Below are 16977 nucleotides of genomic sequence, written 5' to 3' on the forward strand. Positions count from 1 at the left end.
AAAATGCTTAAAATAGAGCCATCTTTCAGGCATGCTGCAATATTAATAACAGAACAAAACTATAAAACAAAAATTAATAAGATACGGTGGAGACAGGGTTATATGGGAACGCTGCACTTTCTGTGCTCGATTTGCTATGACCCTAAACCTGCTCTAAAAAATAAAATCTCATAACAAAAAGAGTAACTTTCACTCAGGTAGAAGACCTAGACTCTCGGGTAAAACACATTTAAAACTGGGAATTTTGCGGGGGGGTGGTGCCTGGGTGGCTCAGTCGGTTAAGCCTCTGACTCTTGATTTCAGATCAGGTTATGATCTCAGGGTCTTGGGACTGAGCTCCATGTCGGGCTCTGCACTCGGCGCAGAGTCTGCTTTTCTCCTTCTCCCTCTCCCTCTGCCCCTCCTCCCGCTCTCTCTAAAATAAATAAATAAACCTTTAAAAAAAAAAAAAACTGGGGAGGGGCACCTGGGTGGCTCAGTCAGTTAAACGTCTGCCTACAGCTCAGGTCATGATCCCAGAGTCCTGGGATCGAGCCCCGCATTGGGCTCCCTGCTCAGCGGGGAGCCTGCTTCTCCCTCTCCCTCTGCCTCTCCCCCTGCTTGTGCTCTCTCTCTCTCTCTCTGTCAAATAAATAAATAAAATATTTTTTTTTAAAAAACTGGGGATTTTTTTCTCTCAAAAAAAAAAAAACGGGGGGTGCCTGGGTGACTCCATCAGATAAGTATCTGACTCCTGATTTCGGCTCAGGTCATGATCTCAGGGTCCTGGGATCAAGCCCTGCGTCGGGCTGGGCACTGAGTCTGCTTGGGATTCTCTCTCCTTCTCCCTCTGCCCCTCCCGCTTGTGCGCTCTCTGTTTCTCTCATTCTCTCCCTCAAATAAATAAAAATCTTCTTTAAAAATTTTAAAAATTAGGGGCACCTGGGTGGCTCAGTTGGTTAAGTGACTGTCTTCGGCTCGGGTCATGATCTCAGGGTCCTGGGATCGAGCCCTGCATCAGGTTCCCTGCTCAGCAGGAGGCCTGCTTCTCCCTCTCCCACTCCCCCTGCTTGTGTTCCCTCTCTGGCTGTGTCTCTCTCTGTCAAATAAATAAATAAAATCTTTAAAAAATAAATAAATAAACAAAAATTTTAAAAACTAAAAAAATTTCAATTTGAGGGTGCCTGGCTGGCTCAGTTGGTGGAGCATGGGACTCTTGATCTCGGGGCTGTGAGTTCAAGCCCCACACTGGGTGTAGAGATTACTTAAAAATAAAAAATCTTTAGGGGCACCTGGGAGGCTCAGGTGGTTAAGTGTCTGCTTTTGGCTTGGGTCATGATCCTGAAGTCCTGGGATCAAGCCCTGCATCAGGCTCCCTGCTCAGCAGGGAGTTTGCTTCTCCCTCTGCCCCTCACCCCACTTGTGTTCTCTCTCTCTCTCTCTCTGAAATAAATAAATAAAATCTTTAAATTCAATTTGAGACAGTAATAAAACATCAACATTTAAGTGGTAATGAGAACCAGAGCAGGCAAGAGGACTGAGTGTGAGACTCACAAATAGGTGAAAGAAAAGAGGCTAAAATTAAATCAATAAATTAATCAGTGATTCTAAATAGACACAAATGGTACAACTCATTACTCCCCCAGATGGCCATGTGTGTGCCACCCTCTCCCTTCATGAGAAACCTTTTCCCCTCTGCTATATACTAAATGGTTATGTCCTCCAAAATTCATGTTGAAACCTAGCCCTCAGTGTGAGGGTATTAGGAGGTGAGGCATTAGGGAGGTGATTAGGTCATGAGGGCGGAGCAAGCATAAGGGCTTTAGTGTCATAAAAGAGACCCCAAGGGCGACTGGATGGCTCAGCCATTAAGCTTCTGCCTTCGGCTCAGGTCGTTGATCCCAGGGTCCTGGGACCGAGCCTCGTGTTGGGCTCCCTGCTCCACGAGAAGCCTGCTTCTCCCTCTCCCACTTGTGTTCCCTCTCTCGCTGGGTCTCTCTCTGTCAAATAAATAAAACAAAATCTTAAAAAAAGAGAGAGAGAGACCCCAGAGAGACCCCTTCACCCCTTCTGCCACGTGAAGACGCAGAGAAAAGACAGCCGTATCTGAACCAGAAAGCAGGCTCTCACCAGACACCGAATCTGCCAGCACCCTGATCTTGGACTTCCAGCCTCCACAACTGTGAGAAATAAATACCTGTTGTTTATAAGCCAGGCTATGGTATTCTGTTATCGCAGCCCAAACGGACTGAGATAGCCTCTTACTAGTGTATTAGTAGTGGGATGAAAAGCTGATGTAAGGAGGACCCAAGTCCCACCCTGGGATTATTCAAACTGGTGCTGCGGGAGGAAAACTTGGGAGGGTGCAGTTCCAGAACTACTGGCGGCCACAAGCCCTGCGGCAAGAGGAAGCTTATCTCAAAGAACACAGCTAACATGGAAAGAGAACCAGAAGTAGAGACAGAGAGCCCCAATGGGATATAGCCTACCCTAGAGTATGTACATAATGTGTATTTTATTTTATGCTAAACAGGGTACATACTTCCTATAGTTATTGTAGGGATTAAAATAAATAATGAATATAAAGGCATTCTGTAAACCCTAAAAAAATAGGAGAGTTTTTAAATTTTGCCTTGGATTCTTGGATCTAACAGCAAGTGGGTTTAGGTGGAAAACTTGTAGGATATCGATAAAGGCCTGCTGATGGGGAATCTCTGACAGAGACTTGTAAGAACTCTGGACCTATTTTTAGATTGAGAGCACAGATTCTACTTCTATCCCATTCACTTTAGGAGTGAAGCCTTTCCTTCTTCTTCAAATAGGTAAATTACCAGAATCATTATTATACTTACCTATCTTGACCCAGCTTGCCTTTTCACTTTTTTTTTCCTCTTAAATGAAATTGAAAGCACCCTACCTTTGCCAACACTTCAAGCAAAATTTGTTTTATTCTTTCATGGACTCTAGGTTGACCTGGTCTCATCATCTTTTTCTCTCTGACTTTCCTTAACATCATATTCTCTGGTATCACATAGGAAATCTCTAGATGCAAGGCCCTAGGACTGACCAACTTGAAGCCTGGAATACTCACCCACCTCCCAAATTGTCAGGGGGTGCAGAGCAAAAAAGCAGGGTGAAGATACTATTAGAAACACAGAAGGCCATGTGGTAACTCTCTGCCCTGAGGTAAGGCCCTGGTCTCCAGCCTGCCATTCCTGGGAGAGCAATGCTGTCCCAGCAGCTGGGTCCAAGGACAGCACAGGAGGGAACAAAGTTGAGAGGAGAGAAAAGCAGAACCACTGCCCACAGAATCCATAAGAAAGCAAGTACAGACAGGGTTTGGGGGTATTCAGCTGCTTATAAGTCAGGGATTTTATGTTAGCTATTTTTTTTTTTAACATTTTAACCATTTTATTTATTTTTCAAAGTTATTTATTTTTATTTAGTTATTTTTAAGTTATCTCTTACACCCAATGTGGGGCTCAAACTCACGACCCTGGTATCAAGAGTCACACGCTCTTCTGACTGAGCCAGCCAGGCACCCCTGTTAGCTGATTTATTAAATCAGTTATTGCTTATAGGGTGCCTGGGTGGCTCAGTCAGTTAAGCACCTGCCTTCGGCTCAGGTCAAGATCTCAGACTCCTGGGATCGAGCCCTGCGTCAGGCTCCATGCTCAGTGGGGAATCTGCTTCTCCCTCTCCCCCTCTTCCTCTGTGCTCTCTCTGAAATAAATAAATAAAATCTAAAAAAATCAGTTACTGCCTATATTTGATAAAGCAGTTTATCCCAAACACTGACACCTGTAAAAAAAAAAAATCCTTCTAAAGATAATTCTACATTCTAATCAGATCATTCTTAAAATTTCCTGATTATTTTATCAGACATTCTCCTTCCTTAATTCCTTCAAAATGTTAGTGATTCGCTTGTCACAAAAAGCCCACAAAAATTAGCATTTTTAAAGAAAATGTATTATCAAGGATGAAAACTTCAGTTATTGCCTGTATGATTACATTTACAATGTTTTTCATTATACGATAATTTTAGAATCTTTATTTTGCTACCATGCAGATGTTCCTAGAACACATGTGCTCTGTTAAACTAATAGCTACTCTCAAATTTAATAGCCATTTGGAGCAATAAATACCTTGTAGGCAATAGCTATACAACCACCAAACAGCTGGGTAGCACTCAAACAATTCCATCTGAATGGTCAGTTATGTTTTTTTAGAAAATGAAATCACAAAGTTCAGACCGTGTGTATGGTTTCTATCCCTCACACCCATCAAATCCCATGTGCAAATCAGATATACTGGATTTTTCAATCCCAGTCCCCTTTACTTATCCCAAACCTAAATAGGTGCTTGCCATATTGTGCAGTTACAGCAAATCCACAACCTCACATAAATGACTACTTTTCATAGCTTTCTTTAGCAAAAAAATGTATATATATGTAGCACAGGGAATACAGAAAATGAGATCGTATAGCGTACGGTGACAGATGGTAGCTACACTCATGGGGAGCACAGCATAACCCAAAGAAGTGTCCAATCACTATGCTGTACACCCGAAACTAATGTAACACTGTCAACTAGACTCAAATACAAAATTTTTTTTAAAGTTGTTTTTTTTAAGGGACGCCTGGGTGGCTCAGTCGGTGAAGCATCTGCCTTCGGCTCAGGTCATGATCCCAGGGTCCTGGGATCGAGCCCGCATCGGGCTCCTTGCTCGGCAGGGAGCCTGCTTCTTCCTCTGCCTGCCATTCCCCCTGCTTGTGCTCTCACTCTCTCTGTCAAATAAATAAATATTTTTTTAAAGAGTTGTTTCTTTAAGATTTTATTTTTAAGTAATCTCTACATCCACCATGAGGCCCAAACTCACAACCCTGAGATCAAGAGTCACATGCTCTCCCAACTGAGCCAGCCAGGCATCCCAAATACAGAATTTTTAAAATACACACACACACACACACACACACACACACACACACACACACACACATTCATATATACTCAGGACCTCTCAAGGCCTTATGGTAGAGGAAAGGAGACTGGCTAGGTGGCCATGGGTGAGAATACTGCTTTTTATTGAAAGCACTATTATAAGAATTATGATCATCATGAGCATTATTATGACACTGCGCTAAGTACTTTACATACATTAGGTTCTATTTTTATACTCATTTCACAACTGGAGAAACTGACTGTGGTAGGCAGAATAATGATTCCCCAAAGATGTCTACATCTTAATCCCTGGAACTTATGTTACTTTATAAGGCAAAAGGGATGTTGTAAATATGATTAAGGATCTTGAGATGGGGAGATAATCCTGGATTATTGGGATGGGAACAATGTAATCACAAGGATCCTTATTAAACAAAGAGGGAGGCAGGAGAGTCAGAGAAGACGTGACACCAGAAGCAGAGGTCAGTGATGCAGGATCATGAGCCAAGGAATATGGGGAGCCTCTAGAAACTGGAAAAGTCCAGAAAATATGGATTCTCCTCTAGAGCTTCCAGAAGGAACGCTGCCCTGCTAATAACACCTTTCTTTTAGCTCAGTGAGACTCATTTTGGACTCCTGATCCCAGAACTGTTAATAGAATATATCTGTGTTGTTTTGCACGGCTAAGTTTGTAGTTAAGTTGTTACAGCAGCAACAGGGCACTAATACACTAGAACTTCTAGCTTGGAAGTGGCAGAATGAAGAACCCAGATTCATCTGACTGCAAGCCAGACTCTCAAACGGGCTATGAGTGAAAAATAAAAAGAAGATGTATTTTTTCATTTTAGCTTTCCTTCCTCTGGAGAAACTCCTAATGGACAGAAAAAGTAGCAACAGGAGGAATCTGGAGAAGCATAGCAAAGATGGTGTAAGGATCAGGTTCAAGGTCTAGAGTCTAAACCTGAAACCTACAGCAAAGGTGACAAACATGAACGCCTACCATGTGTTAGGGGACCACGTAAACATGTGAAGTAGGCAGGGCTTAATCAAAAGACAGCCTGAATGAGGTAGAAAATGACAACTCACACTCTCCCTAGATGATAGGAAGTATTAGGAAATGGTGGAGATTCTGGTGAACTGAAAAGCTCCAGGGGTTGGGGGAGGGAAGGCACTCACTAGTCAGTTTCAGCTAAATGTAAGACAGAAAGGTGGGCTTTGCCAAGTCACTGATTTCTCAAAAGAAGCCAGAAATCCAGATTCATGTGAAACTTCAGGATTTTTAAAGATGGTGAACAAGTTCAACGTTTGTTAAAACAAACCAAACACATCCTTGTGTTTAGACACATTTGTCTCAACAAAATACATCTTTGGACTCCCAGTTTGCAACCTCTGAACTAAAGTTTCGAGTATCTGAACATGGGCCAGTATCGATAATATGTACTCCTCCGTGATCACTGGCTAGGAGAATCTTGAGGGGACAGAGCACTTGAGAAATTTTAACCTGAAAGGCCACAGGGATTTAAGATCGGGTTGCATGTATTCGAGTGTGAGCATACACATAGGTATTTTCTATATGCAGATATTTGTCTAAAAGTTTCAAGATAATCCATTTTAAAACTAGTGTTTAAATGAACAAACAGCCTACCACCTCTCATAAGGCGTATCCAATGCACCTATCTGACAGCAAAGATCACACAAGACCATTGAGTTTTCCATTTCATTTTGGGGATACTATATTTCTAAATTCTTTGGTATGCTGCTTTAAGAATCTCTAATCTGTATGGTTATATAAACATGAAAAAGCACAATTTCTATTTTTTCCACAATCAAACCCTACATTTTAAAACTATAAATCGTTTTTAAGAACCTGTCAAAAAAGCAAGGGGATGTGGGCAAAGGTCAGCCTTATTTTGTTTATATTTTTATAAAAAGAAGAAAAAAGACAGCATGAGAGAGGAAACGGCACTGCTTTTAAAAAGCTTCTTGCAGGCTTTTTCTTTTTTCTTTTTTTTTGGAGTTTCAACATGTGACTGCTTAAAGGCACCTCAGTAAAATGAATATGCTGCCCACCTTCACAGGGCTCAGAGCCATTTCTCTGTCACTGTGCACAGCCCCTCCCCCAGCCCTCCCCAGCCCTCCCCAGCCCTCAGTAGCAGCTCTTACTGGTTCTTCAAGTTAATGGGCACAGAATTAGCTAGCTCTCACCTTTCCCACCTAGAGAAAATTTACTCCCTTCTCAAGCCTACCCTAAAATTCTCCAGTTACATGGCCCTTAGAGCGGTAAGGACACCAATAACAACAAAAGGCATAAACTTGATGCATCATTTCACTACTAGAGTCTGGAAATTAACCTCATTTAAATCCTTTGTGCGGTATCTAAGAGAGGCAGTTCATATACCCTATACACACTTGTCAGTTATTCTAGTTATTTCTTTGAAAATGTTTTATACATCATGAAAGTTTGGTTCCTTTACTATAAAACAACTTCTGTTCCCACAGACTCTCTCTTTTTTTTTTTTTGATCTTCAGGGCAAGGTAATGCAGTAACAGAGGCAACCCGTGATTGATAGCCTAGGACCTATGTGCCAGGCTTGGTATGACATATATTATCCTATGCAGCCTTGGTAACACTGCAGTGAAATAGGTCGTGTGGCCTTTCTACACGTGAGCAAACTGAAGCACAGAGTGGGGCAGGAACGCATCCAACACTGCAGCTGGTGAGCGGTAGCACTTGGGCCTCTGTGAATCCTAAGGGTAAGTTCTTTCCAAGACATGTAACACTTCCCGGGACGTGTACTTAACAACGCATAGACTGAACGCACACTCAGACTTGCTGCCTAGCATTTAGGAACGACTTGACCTTAACATCTAGGAAATGGGACAAATGTTAACAGTCACAACAAATTGTTGGAAAGAGTTTAGCATCATGGAGCCCACTGAACAGAGACTATTATAATCCAATATCAAAACAGAATATAATGTTGAGGTGTGGGCATGTGATTGACCTTGATAAGGTCCGAACTATCTCTTCAGAATACCCTGGGGAAAATCTCATGACCTCAAATTATAAGAAAAGAATTTCCAACGTCATCAAGTACTTCTACACTCTTTTCCCATACCCCACCCTTAAAGAGTACAGAAAGTATGAGTTACTCCACAGACCTCCAAACAACTTGCCATGTAACCTCAGGGGCAGAAGAGTACTGGGCGATACTCCTTCCTTGAGGTTTGCCCTTCTTTCCTGTTCTCATCCCCTCCCTCTCGATGGCCACAGTCTTTGCGATTTCCACCGAGTAACCCGTTTAATCCCCTCTTTGGACTTTAAATCCATTGTCCCATCCTTTCAGGTGCTACCTATCTCAGCCTCCAAAATCAGCCCAACTCCAGAGATCCCGCAAGGTCAAACCATTGTGTCACCAGTGAGTTTCAAATTTTTCACTCTGGTCAAGCCTACCCATGTAAACAGAACAAATGTATCTTCCACTATAGTTCTGGGCTTTGAACTTACTCCAATAAATTTCATTTCAAGACATGTATTCCCTAGGGGCCACTTAAAGTAATTCATTGAAGAGAAAAATGGAGGACAAAAACAAAGAAAAGTAAAAGAAACACACGCTCTTGCTTAAGGTCCAGACAAATGTCATCTTCATGAAGCCTTCCTCAGCTCCTAGAAGTTCTTTCACGATAGTTATTTATGAACGTGTCCTACCTTCTCTAACTAGACTGGAGCCCTTTCACCTCAGTAGCCACGCCACGGTCACCTTTGTAACCTACATTGTGTGTAGCACAGTAGCAGACTAGATAGGTCTATTCAATGAGTACTCGTGTGCTATATTTATTTGTGTGTATATTAACATATGTTCATATAGATGAATCTTGGTTTGGCACTGAGAAAACATCTATGCATATAAAGGAATTAGGAACTTTCTGAAAGTTTAAGTCAGTTTCTTTTGATAACAAAAGTACCAATGCCAGTTGCACCCAATACCGCTAAGCACATACACAGGCATTTCCTGTGCGCTAGAAATTTTCTGTTAAAAGTCTGAAACTATTTATTCCCATAGTACAAAATCACACGTAGAGCTGAAGATACAATTTCTTCAAAAGAAAAAAGATTCCTATACTAAACTGCAATTTTTAAAATATCATTCTGTCCTAAAAGCTTTTTCAGAAAAAAAATCGTTCACTCACCCAGTGATGTTAACACTCATCCAACAACAATAAAACTCTTACTGGTTTAGTTCCCTTATCTTACTTTTGATTCCAAATGTTACTTTTTTCCGAAGGCTGATTTTTACTTTCTTATGTTTTCATGTGTTGTCTCGATTTTTTAAACGAGCAGGTATTATATTTTGAATCATAACATCGATAATGTTAAGTTTTCAAAGAAAAAGAGTGGCATTTAAAAGACAACCAGTTATTAAATTAGCAGTGTTCTTTCACATTTCCCCAAAATACATCTAAATATCACTTTAGAAATTTGCTGGGAATTTAGTATTCAAGTGAAACAATGAAGGGAAAAATTTAATTAGAAAAGTGTTTGAAACCCATCTGACAGGAGAGATTTCTAAATTCTAGTCTATAATGAAAAGCGAGTCACTTTTTTCTCTTAAAAAAAAAAAGTTGTCAACAGGCTAGAATTCTGCATCTTTAAAGTTTGAATTTGGAGAACAGAGGAAATCTGAAAGATTTCAAATCATTAGACTTAAAATTTTTCAATTGAACAGTAACACCCAGGAAGGGCTGCCTTTTCAGATGCTGATGAAGTCGGCTCCAGACCTTTCCATGCTATCATACTCTACTTGACCACGGTGAAAGAAAGGATGAATCCTTTTGTTAGATATTATTTTCACTAGTGATTTAAAGCTACCCTGCCCAACAATTCAAAACTGTTCATATGGTCTTAAACAAATAACATGACTAATGAGGTTTTCTCATCAACCTGATCACATTTAGATTTTGAAATCACATTCAACCTCCTGGACTCCTTTACATGTCCCTGTCAATATCGCAGTAATCCCATCAATGCAATTCATGCAAATACACGTCTCCATTCTCTCTATCTGTCCTTAAAAGCCCCATTCAGCATCAGTTTGTGCTGTAACACCATGCTGCAGCATCCCTGCACTTGAACTTGGGAATACAGGCTTTCCAGGACTGCAGGCAGAGCCCTTACCGCATTCCTTCTGAACCTCATCTTGCCTCTCGGGGGAGTTGCTTCTGCCATCTCGCCTATACACAAGAACACTCTTCTTTTCCAACTGTCAATGCAACATTGATAAAATATGAGCTGCTTCTGGGGTAGTATTTAAAAGCGGCAGCCAAAAATCTCTATCAAACAAAGCTACGGTAGCTGCTTCCATTACCACGGCGGCAGTACTGCAAAAACCCCACTATCCTTGATTAGTCAGCTGACAGAGCCTTCCCGGCTGCTCATTGTAATTCAGAGTTGACACATTCCCCCAATTACTTAGCCAGATTGAGCCTCATGGATTAGCTGGTGCCGGACTGCTCTAGAAGATCAGGCATGTCCTAAGAGTGGAGGATGGAAAAAAAAAAAAAAAAAAAAAAAAAAAAACACGACTCTCCTCATAGGGGCTTGCTGGGACTGGCTTTCTCCTCTGCGCAGTTTGATTTTTAAGGTGGAATGCTAAGAATCTTTGTGAAGGTAGTATTAACTGATACCTTTATTCTTGTCCTACCCGGATGGGTAACTTAGAATTCACTTCAGGATTTGGTGTTTATTTTTCTTTTAATTATTAAATTCTATTCAGAATTTAAGCCTTGTGAAAGGTCAGCGGTTTGTGAAATTTTGATAATAATCCAGGAAGAACACACAAACTTTCTAATATGGCTAGGATTCTCTCCCAAATTGACATTTCTCCACACTGTAGAAATAAAAAAAAAAAAAATCTGGTTTCCCAGGGCACCTGGGTGGCTCAGTCTGTTCAGCAACAGTCTCTTGGTTTCAGCTCAGGTCATGTTCTCAGAGTCCTGGGATTGAGCCCCACCTGGGCACAGGCTCAGTGCAGAGTCGGCTTGGGATGCTTTTGCTCTTCCTCTCCCTCCTCCTCAGTCCCTCCTCCTCAGCCCCTCCCCCTGTTCATGCTTGCTCTCTCTCTCTCTCTAAAATAAATAAATAAAAGCTCTTTAAAAAAATCTTGTTTCCCTATCATTGATTATGAAGTATAACCTAACTGCATAGTTTATTTTGCAATTTACAAATTAAGGTCTTCAAATTGAGCTGTATAATTATTTTAAAGATACTTGTTTAAAGTAATATACCAAAGATAGTTACATCTATCTATACAGTGGCAACTTTTACCAGAAATCCTTTCTGAATGTAACTTTTGCTCTTGAAATTAGCTTGCATTCAATTATCTTTAATGCAAACAGTGCCCAATGCCTAGTCATGGTTGAGATGTAATTAATGTGCTCTTGAGTATGGGTATAGAAACTATACCACAAGTAGAAACATTTAACATGTTAAAAAGAAATGACGCTTAATCTATAGCCGATTACATGTCATCATCACTGGTGCCCCCAATCTTGCCTAGCACCACCAATTTGGCAATTAAGAGAATGAAGGGACCCTGAGTGCCAAGCTCCATGCTGAATATGGTTCATACTTCCCCACTGAAAGACCATCCCTAGGGAAACAGAAAGGGGAGCTTGACCTCTCAAGAAACAAATCATTATTGCTCTGTTGACCCCCAGCCAATAGGATCAAGACCAAATCTTATATTTCTCTTTTAGAAAAAAAAAAAGACCTGTTCCAAGTGGCCTATTTGATTAATAAAAATAAAACCTTAACAAGAAACTAATGCCATGTGCCAAACGGTCACACAGTGAAAATTAATTTAATAAGGCAGATAGTTTTGGCCAAAAGAAAAAAGCTGGGCTGCGTGATAAAAAAAAAAAAAAAGTTGTATTATTAAAAAAGTGTTTTATTTAGTATAAAAGAATCGTGAACTGAAATCTCAACAAGCTCAAGGACGGATCTTAAAAGGCCAGAGCAAGGTAAATAAATAGTTTTTACTTAACTTTGACCCATCGACAGGGCTCAACAGTATATGCTGGGCAGATTTACTCTCTCCAAAGGAATTTTACTTTTTTATAAAAAAAACACTGAATGTATTTGTCTATCCACAAGTCATTTGGAAAACGACAGAAAGCAGCAGGTGGAAAGAGCACCAACTGAAGTTCATGAAAATTCAATTCTTGCTCCGCCTCTTTTTGTTCCTTAGCTATTCGACCTTGGATTCATCACAAAACCTTCTCCTAAGTGTGTATATTAATGTAGTTCTCTCATCTATGGGACAATTATAATATTACCTGCCTGCAAAGCAAAAATATATTACATGAAGTCAAGGTTTTGCTATTTTATTTTAGTAACTTGTGTGAATTTCGTGTTAACTCTTCTCTCCATTGCTTATCATTACACACTTCTGTTAAAGAAATAAACAAAAAAAAAAAAACCACCTTGATTTGCTCAAGATGAAGAATAATTCGAGCTGGGTATGAAAATAATGATCTCATCCATTTTACCACGTGAGCGCCAGTATATTTCTTATGCTCTCTCATTAGCTAGGTTAGCGTAGCAAAAAGAACACTTGGCTCAGAAGTCCAACAACTTAGATTTTTGTCTTGCCTTCACAACCAAATCAACTTCCTCTGGTGAGAGTGGCCTCCCATTTCAGTCAGGAGACAAAGAATTTCTGATGACTGATGATGTTGGGCTCTCAAAGAAAAAAAAAATATATTGATTCCCAGCTACTCTGGTCTGATAGAGGAAGTTAGCCACATGGTACTTCTGCAGACAGCCCGTCTTGCCAGCTCAGTAATCTACGGGTTCCTCACCTCCCTCCTCTTCTACGAAGAAATGTCAGACAACGCCGCTGTAATCCAGCTGAGCCTAACACTGTGAAAGATCATCTTGGCTGGGGGCAGGACTGCAAGTCTCCTATTTTTCTCTTAGGGAAACTATTTCCTCTATCTGGGTCTTGGGAAGCTGGGGGCTCGATTCTGAAAGGGGAGATAAGTCATATTGCAGTTGAGTCACTTCCCTACTCTATCCCAGGGGGAGAAACGTCTAGAAAGACACACATCAAAATGTTAAGAGGTGTTTATTTACAGATGGATGAATTACTGACTCCTGTTTTAAACTTTCTTCTTTATACTTTTCCATATACAGTGAGTATACAACAAAGCTATTTCCATTAAAAAAAAAAAACTCGCATAAAAACTCACCTTGCTCTGAAAGGCATTAGGGAACCATGAGTCTCTTCTCACTCATAACTTGAACCACTAACTACTCATTCTTTCCCGTTAGGTTTTATTTTGGATGAGTTGTCCTCTACCAACCCTTCTTCCCACTTTCCCATCTCACCATCCCATCTTTTTTTTATTGTTTCCATCGTGTACTTTTATTGTCTTCATTGCCTAATATCAAAATATTCTGTACTCCCACAAACAGAAAGCATTATGTAAAACAAAAATAAAAAGTTACTGAAGAATGCGTTGGTGCTTACTGAGATTTTCTGAAGAGAAATTTTGAGAGAAGACCATGTATCCAATCTTCGATCAAGAATAATAGTGAACCGGGAGTCAGATCCATTTTGCCTGCAAGATAAGAGGAAATAATGTCTTTCTTAGTAACTAACCAAATTTGCTAGGTTGTGTCCTTAATTCTGACTATTTCATTTACATTTGATATCTTAACTAAAGATAAATTTGGGTTGGGAAACCTACCACAAAGTGCTATGCTGGAAAACCAATTTAATTCCATGTTCTACTACTCAATATTTAAAATTTCTTTTTTGGCACTAACATCATTCTTTTAAATAGTCAAGCGATGGTATAATGCAGATAGGTCACTAAAATGAATTTGGCATACTGCAATCTTGGGTATGAGAAAACCTTATAGACAGCTGTCCTTTATGATATCAGATTTAACTTTTCGTGGCAATCCATCAAGAACTAATGATCCATCCATTCATTTATTCACTCAGAAAAACACTATTAAATATAGGTTTCTGTCTCGCCTGCACCTTAAGAAGGCAGTTTAATGAACAACAAAACTTTTATTTGCCCTAAAAAGACCTAAAAGACTTTCAAGCTCTAAGGGATGCACTACAAATTCAGTTTTCTGTGATTTGACTTTTGTTCATCAAACTCTATATTTTTACCATTGTAGATTTGTGGCCTCTTAGTCTTCAGGGTTAATAAATGGAAAATGTTTCCTTTAAAAATGTTTTTTTTCAACCTAGGGGCACCTGGGTGGCTCAGTCAGTTAAGCATCTGCCTTTGGCTCAGGTCATGGTCTCGGGGTCCTGGGATCAAGCCCCGTGTCAGGCTCCTTGCTCAGCAGGGAGCCTGCTTCTCCCTCTGCCTCTGCCCCTCCCCTCCGCTCGTGTTCTCTCTCTCTCTCAAATAAATAAATCTTAAAAAAAATAAAATTAAATAGATAAGAATTTTATTTTCAACCTAAATAAAATCTTCAAGGAAGCTTTTGAAACTTACCTTTTAAAGCATTCTAGTCTCAAATGATTTCTAATATCAAGAAGTTCCTCCTAATAAATTCCAATATCACTTTTGAGTCTATTTAACATTTGGTCTTCATATTTTACCCTTGGAAGAACAGCTACCCTCACTCTGGGCTAGTAAGATTTCCTTTTAGGCAAATCAAAGGCTTTAAGTATGATCATCATTTTCAACCTATGTTTTTCTTCATGAAGACGAATATTTCTAGACTCCCAATTTTGTTTTCATAGATCCTCAGTATAATTTCTATAGCAATTTAGGTAGCGTCAGCTTCCCCTTCTAAGTTTTATTTCTTATCTACTCTGAAGGTGAGTCTTATAATCACTTACAATAATAATAAGAGTCACACTAAAAAGCCATTTTCCTGTTATTACACTCAAATAGGTATCTAACATATAACAAATTCAAAGAAATGTAATGAAACGCTATACCTTGCAATAGATGTCAAGTAAGTCAGCACTTTTGCTATCACTTCTTCTGGTATACATCTGAAATTACAATTTTCTGGAAAAGTAATGATCCAATCATTATCCTTTCCCCGGCCACCTAAAACCGTATAAAAAAAAAAATCAACCAAATTAACAATTCATGTGACAGCAATGCAAGAAAGAGGATTTGAGAGGGGCAGGTTTGGGCCAATGTAACTTTTATAAGGATGACGGTCTCCACATAAAACAAAATGGCACCATGCCCCTAAGTTTAAAAAAAAAAAAAGGTAGCCAAGGGGCACCTGGGTGGTTCAATTGGTAAAGCATCCGACTCTTGATCTCAGGGTCTTGAGTTCAAGTACCACAATGGGTGTGGAGCCTACTTAAAAAAAGAAGAAAAAAAGTAGCCGAGTAGTTTCTAAATGAAAACAGAATGTAATAAAGAAAAAAAGAGAGAGAGAGAGAAGGCAAAATGAGTGATTATAGTCAGAAGAAATTTTCATGGAATACATATAATAAATATAATTAAAAACACAGCTGACCCTCATATTCGACAACCAAGGATACTGGGAAATAATGGTTTCTATACCAATGCTATGGGCCTCAATTCAAACTGGGCAACTTGATATAATCAACCACTTACAGCTATGGTGAGCCTGGAAGAATACTGGATATAAACTGCAGGAAATAAGTGCTGTTCTAATGGATTTGTCGAAGAAACAACATAAGAAGTAACAGCAACAATGGTGTAGGACTCTTACTAATGCAAAAAAACAAAGACCATGAATTCTCTGTGGGTTAAAATTCAGTGTGCACCCTACTCTAGAGCCCTCTACACAGCTTGGAGGATAAGGAACACTGAGAATGAAAGCCACCTAAGTACAAGGATGAGCCTCATACATGTTCAAGGTCCCACCCTACAACAGCTGGCCCAACAACTGGGCACAGAATAGGTGCTCAATAAATATTCAGTGCTAAATGGAAGCTGAAGGATTGTTTTAGGAGGAAAATTACAGGGTGGTCTTTGAATTTAGCTTGCTAACAGAAATTTTTTGAGAAGTTTAATTGTAATTCTCATTTGGCTGAATTTAAGTGAATAAAGATGTAAGGCTATAAAAAAATTAAATGTGCAATAAAAATATGTCAATGGCAGGGTGCCCGGCTGGCTCGGTCAGAAGAACATGTGACTCTTGATCTTGGGGTGGTGATGATCATACTTAAAGCCTTTGATTTGCCTAAAAGGAAATCTTACTAGCCCAAACCAAAGAACTAATGGGACAAATAGAAAACAAATAGTAAGATGGTAGATTTAAACCTAACCATATGAATAATCACAGTAAATGTAAATAATCTTGACATCCCAATTAAAAGTTGGAGATGATCAAATTGATCAAATTGAATTAAGAAATCTTTTGAAGCTCTGTTATCAGGTACATAAGCATTTAGGATTGTTATATTCTCCTGATAAATTTACCACAGTTTGATTATCAAATGATTTTATTAATACCTAGTAATATTCCTGACTCTGAAATCTATTTTGTCTAAAACTAGACAGCTTCCTTTTGACTAATATTAGTATGGTATATCTTGTTCCATCCTTTTGCTTTTAATACATTTGTGCTTTATATTTAAAGTGTGTTTCTCGGGTGGCTGGCTGGCTCATTTGGTAGAGCATGCAACTCTTGATTTTGGGTTTCTGAGTTGAAGCCCCACATTGAGTGTAGAGCTTATGTAAAAAAATAAAAATAAAATTACATTAAAAACTAAAGTGTGTTTCTTATAGACAGTATATAGTTGGGTCTTGATTTTTTTAATTCAATTTGATCATCTCCAACTTTTAATTGGGATGTCAAGATTATTTACATTTACTGTGATTATTCATATGGTTTACCATCTTACTATTTGTTTTCTATTTGTCCCATTAGTTCTTTGGTTTGGGCTAGTAAGATTTCCTTTTAGGCAAATCAAAGGCTTTAAGTATGATCATCACCACCCCAAGATCAAGAGTCACATGTTCTTCTGACCGAGCCAGCCGGGCACCCTGCCATTGACATATTTTTATTGCACATTTAATTTTTTTATAGCC

The 16977-nt window shown here is 39.5% G+C and overlaps 1 protein-coding gene across 3 annotated transcripts in view; it reads right to left on the reverse strand.

Moving 5' to 3' along the window:
• Positions 1-16977, reverse strand: part of MCF2 (MCF.2 cell line derived transforming sequence) — a 103950-nt gene that overhangs the window by 54184 nt on the left and 32789 nt on the right. The window contains exons 3-4 of one of the 3 annotated variants that reach the window (XM_073885650.1): positions 14895-15009; positions 13452-13542 (exon numbers count right to left, since the gene is read on the reverse strand). In XM_073885650.1, the coding sequence (XP_073741751.1) occupies positions 13452-13542; positions 14895-15009 (206 nt within the window). Of the gene's footprint in view, positions 1-10096; positions 10419-13451; positions 13543-14894; positions 15010-16977 lie in introns of those variants that run through there. The other 2 variants (XM_073885652.1, XM_073885651.1) reach the window with 2 other exon arrangements.

This window comes from Callorhinus ursinus, unplaced genomic scaffold (assembly GCF_003265705.2).
Source record: "Callorhinus ursinus isolate GAN/ISIS: 27379988/994484 unplaced genomic scaffold, GSC_fseal_2.0 scaffold64, whole genome shotgun sequence".
In the NCBI taxonomy this organism is placed as follows: Eukaryota; Metazoa; Chordata; class Mammalia; order Carnivora; family Otariidae; genus Callorhinus; species Callorhinus ursinus.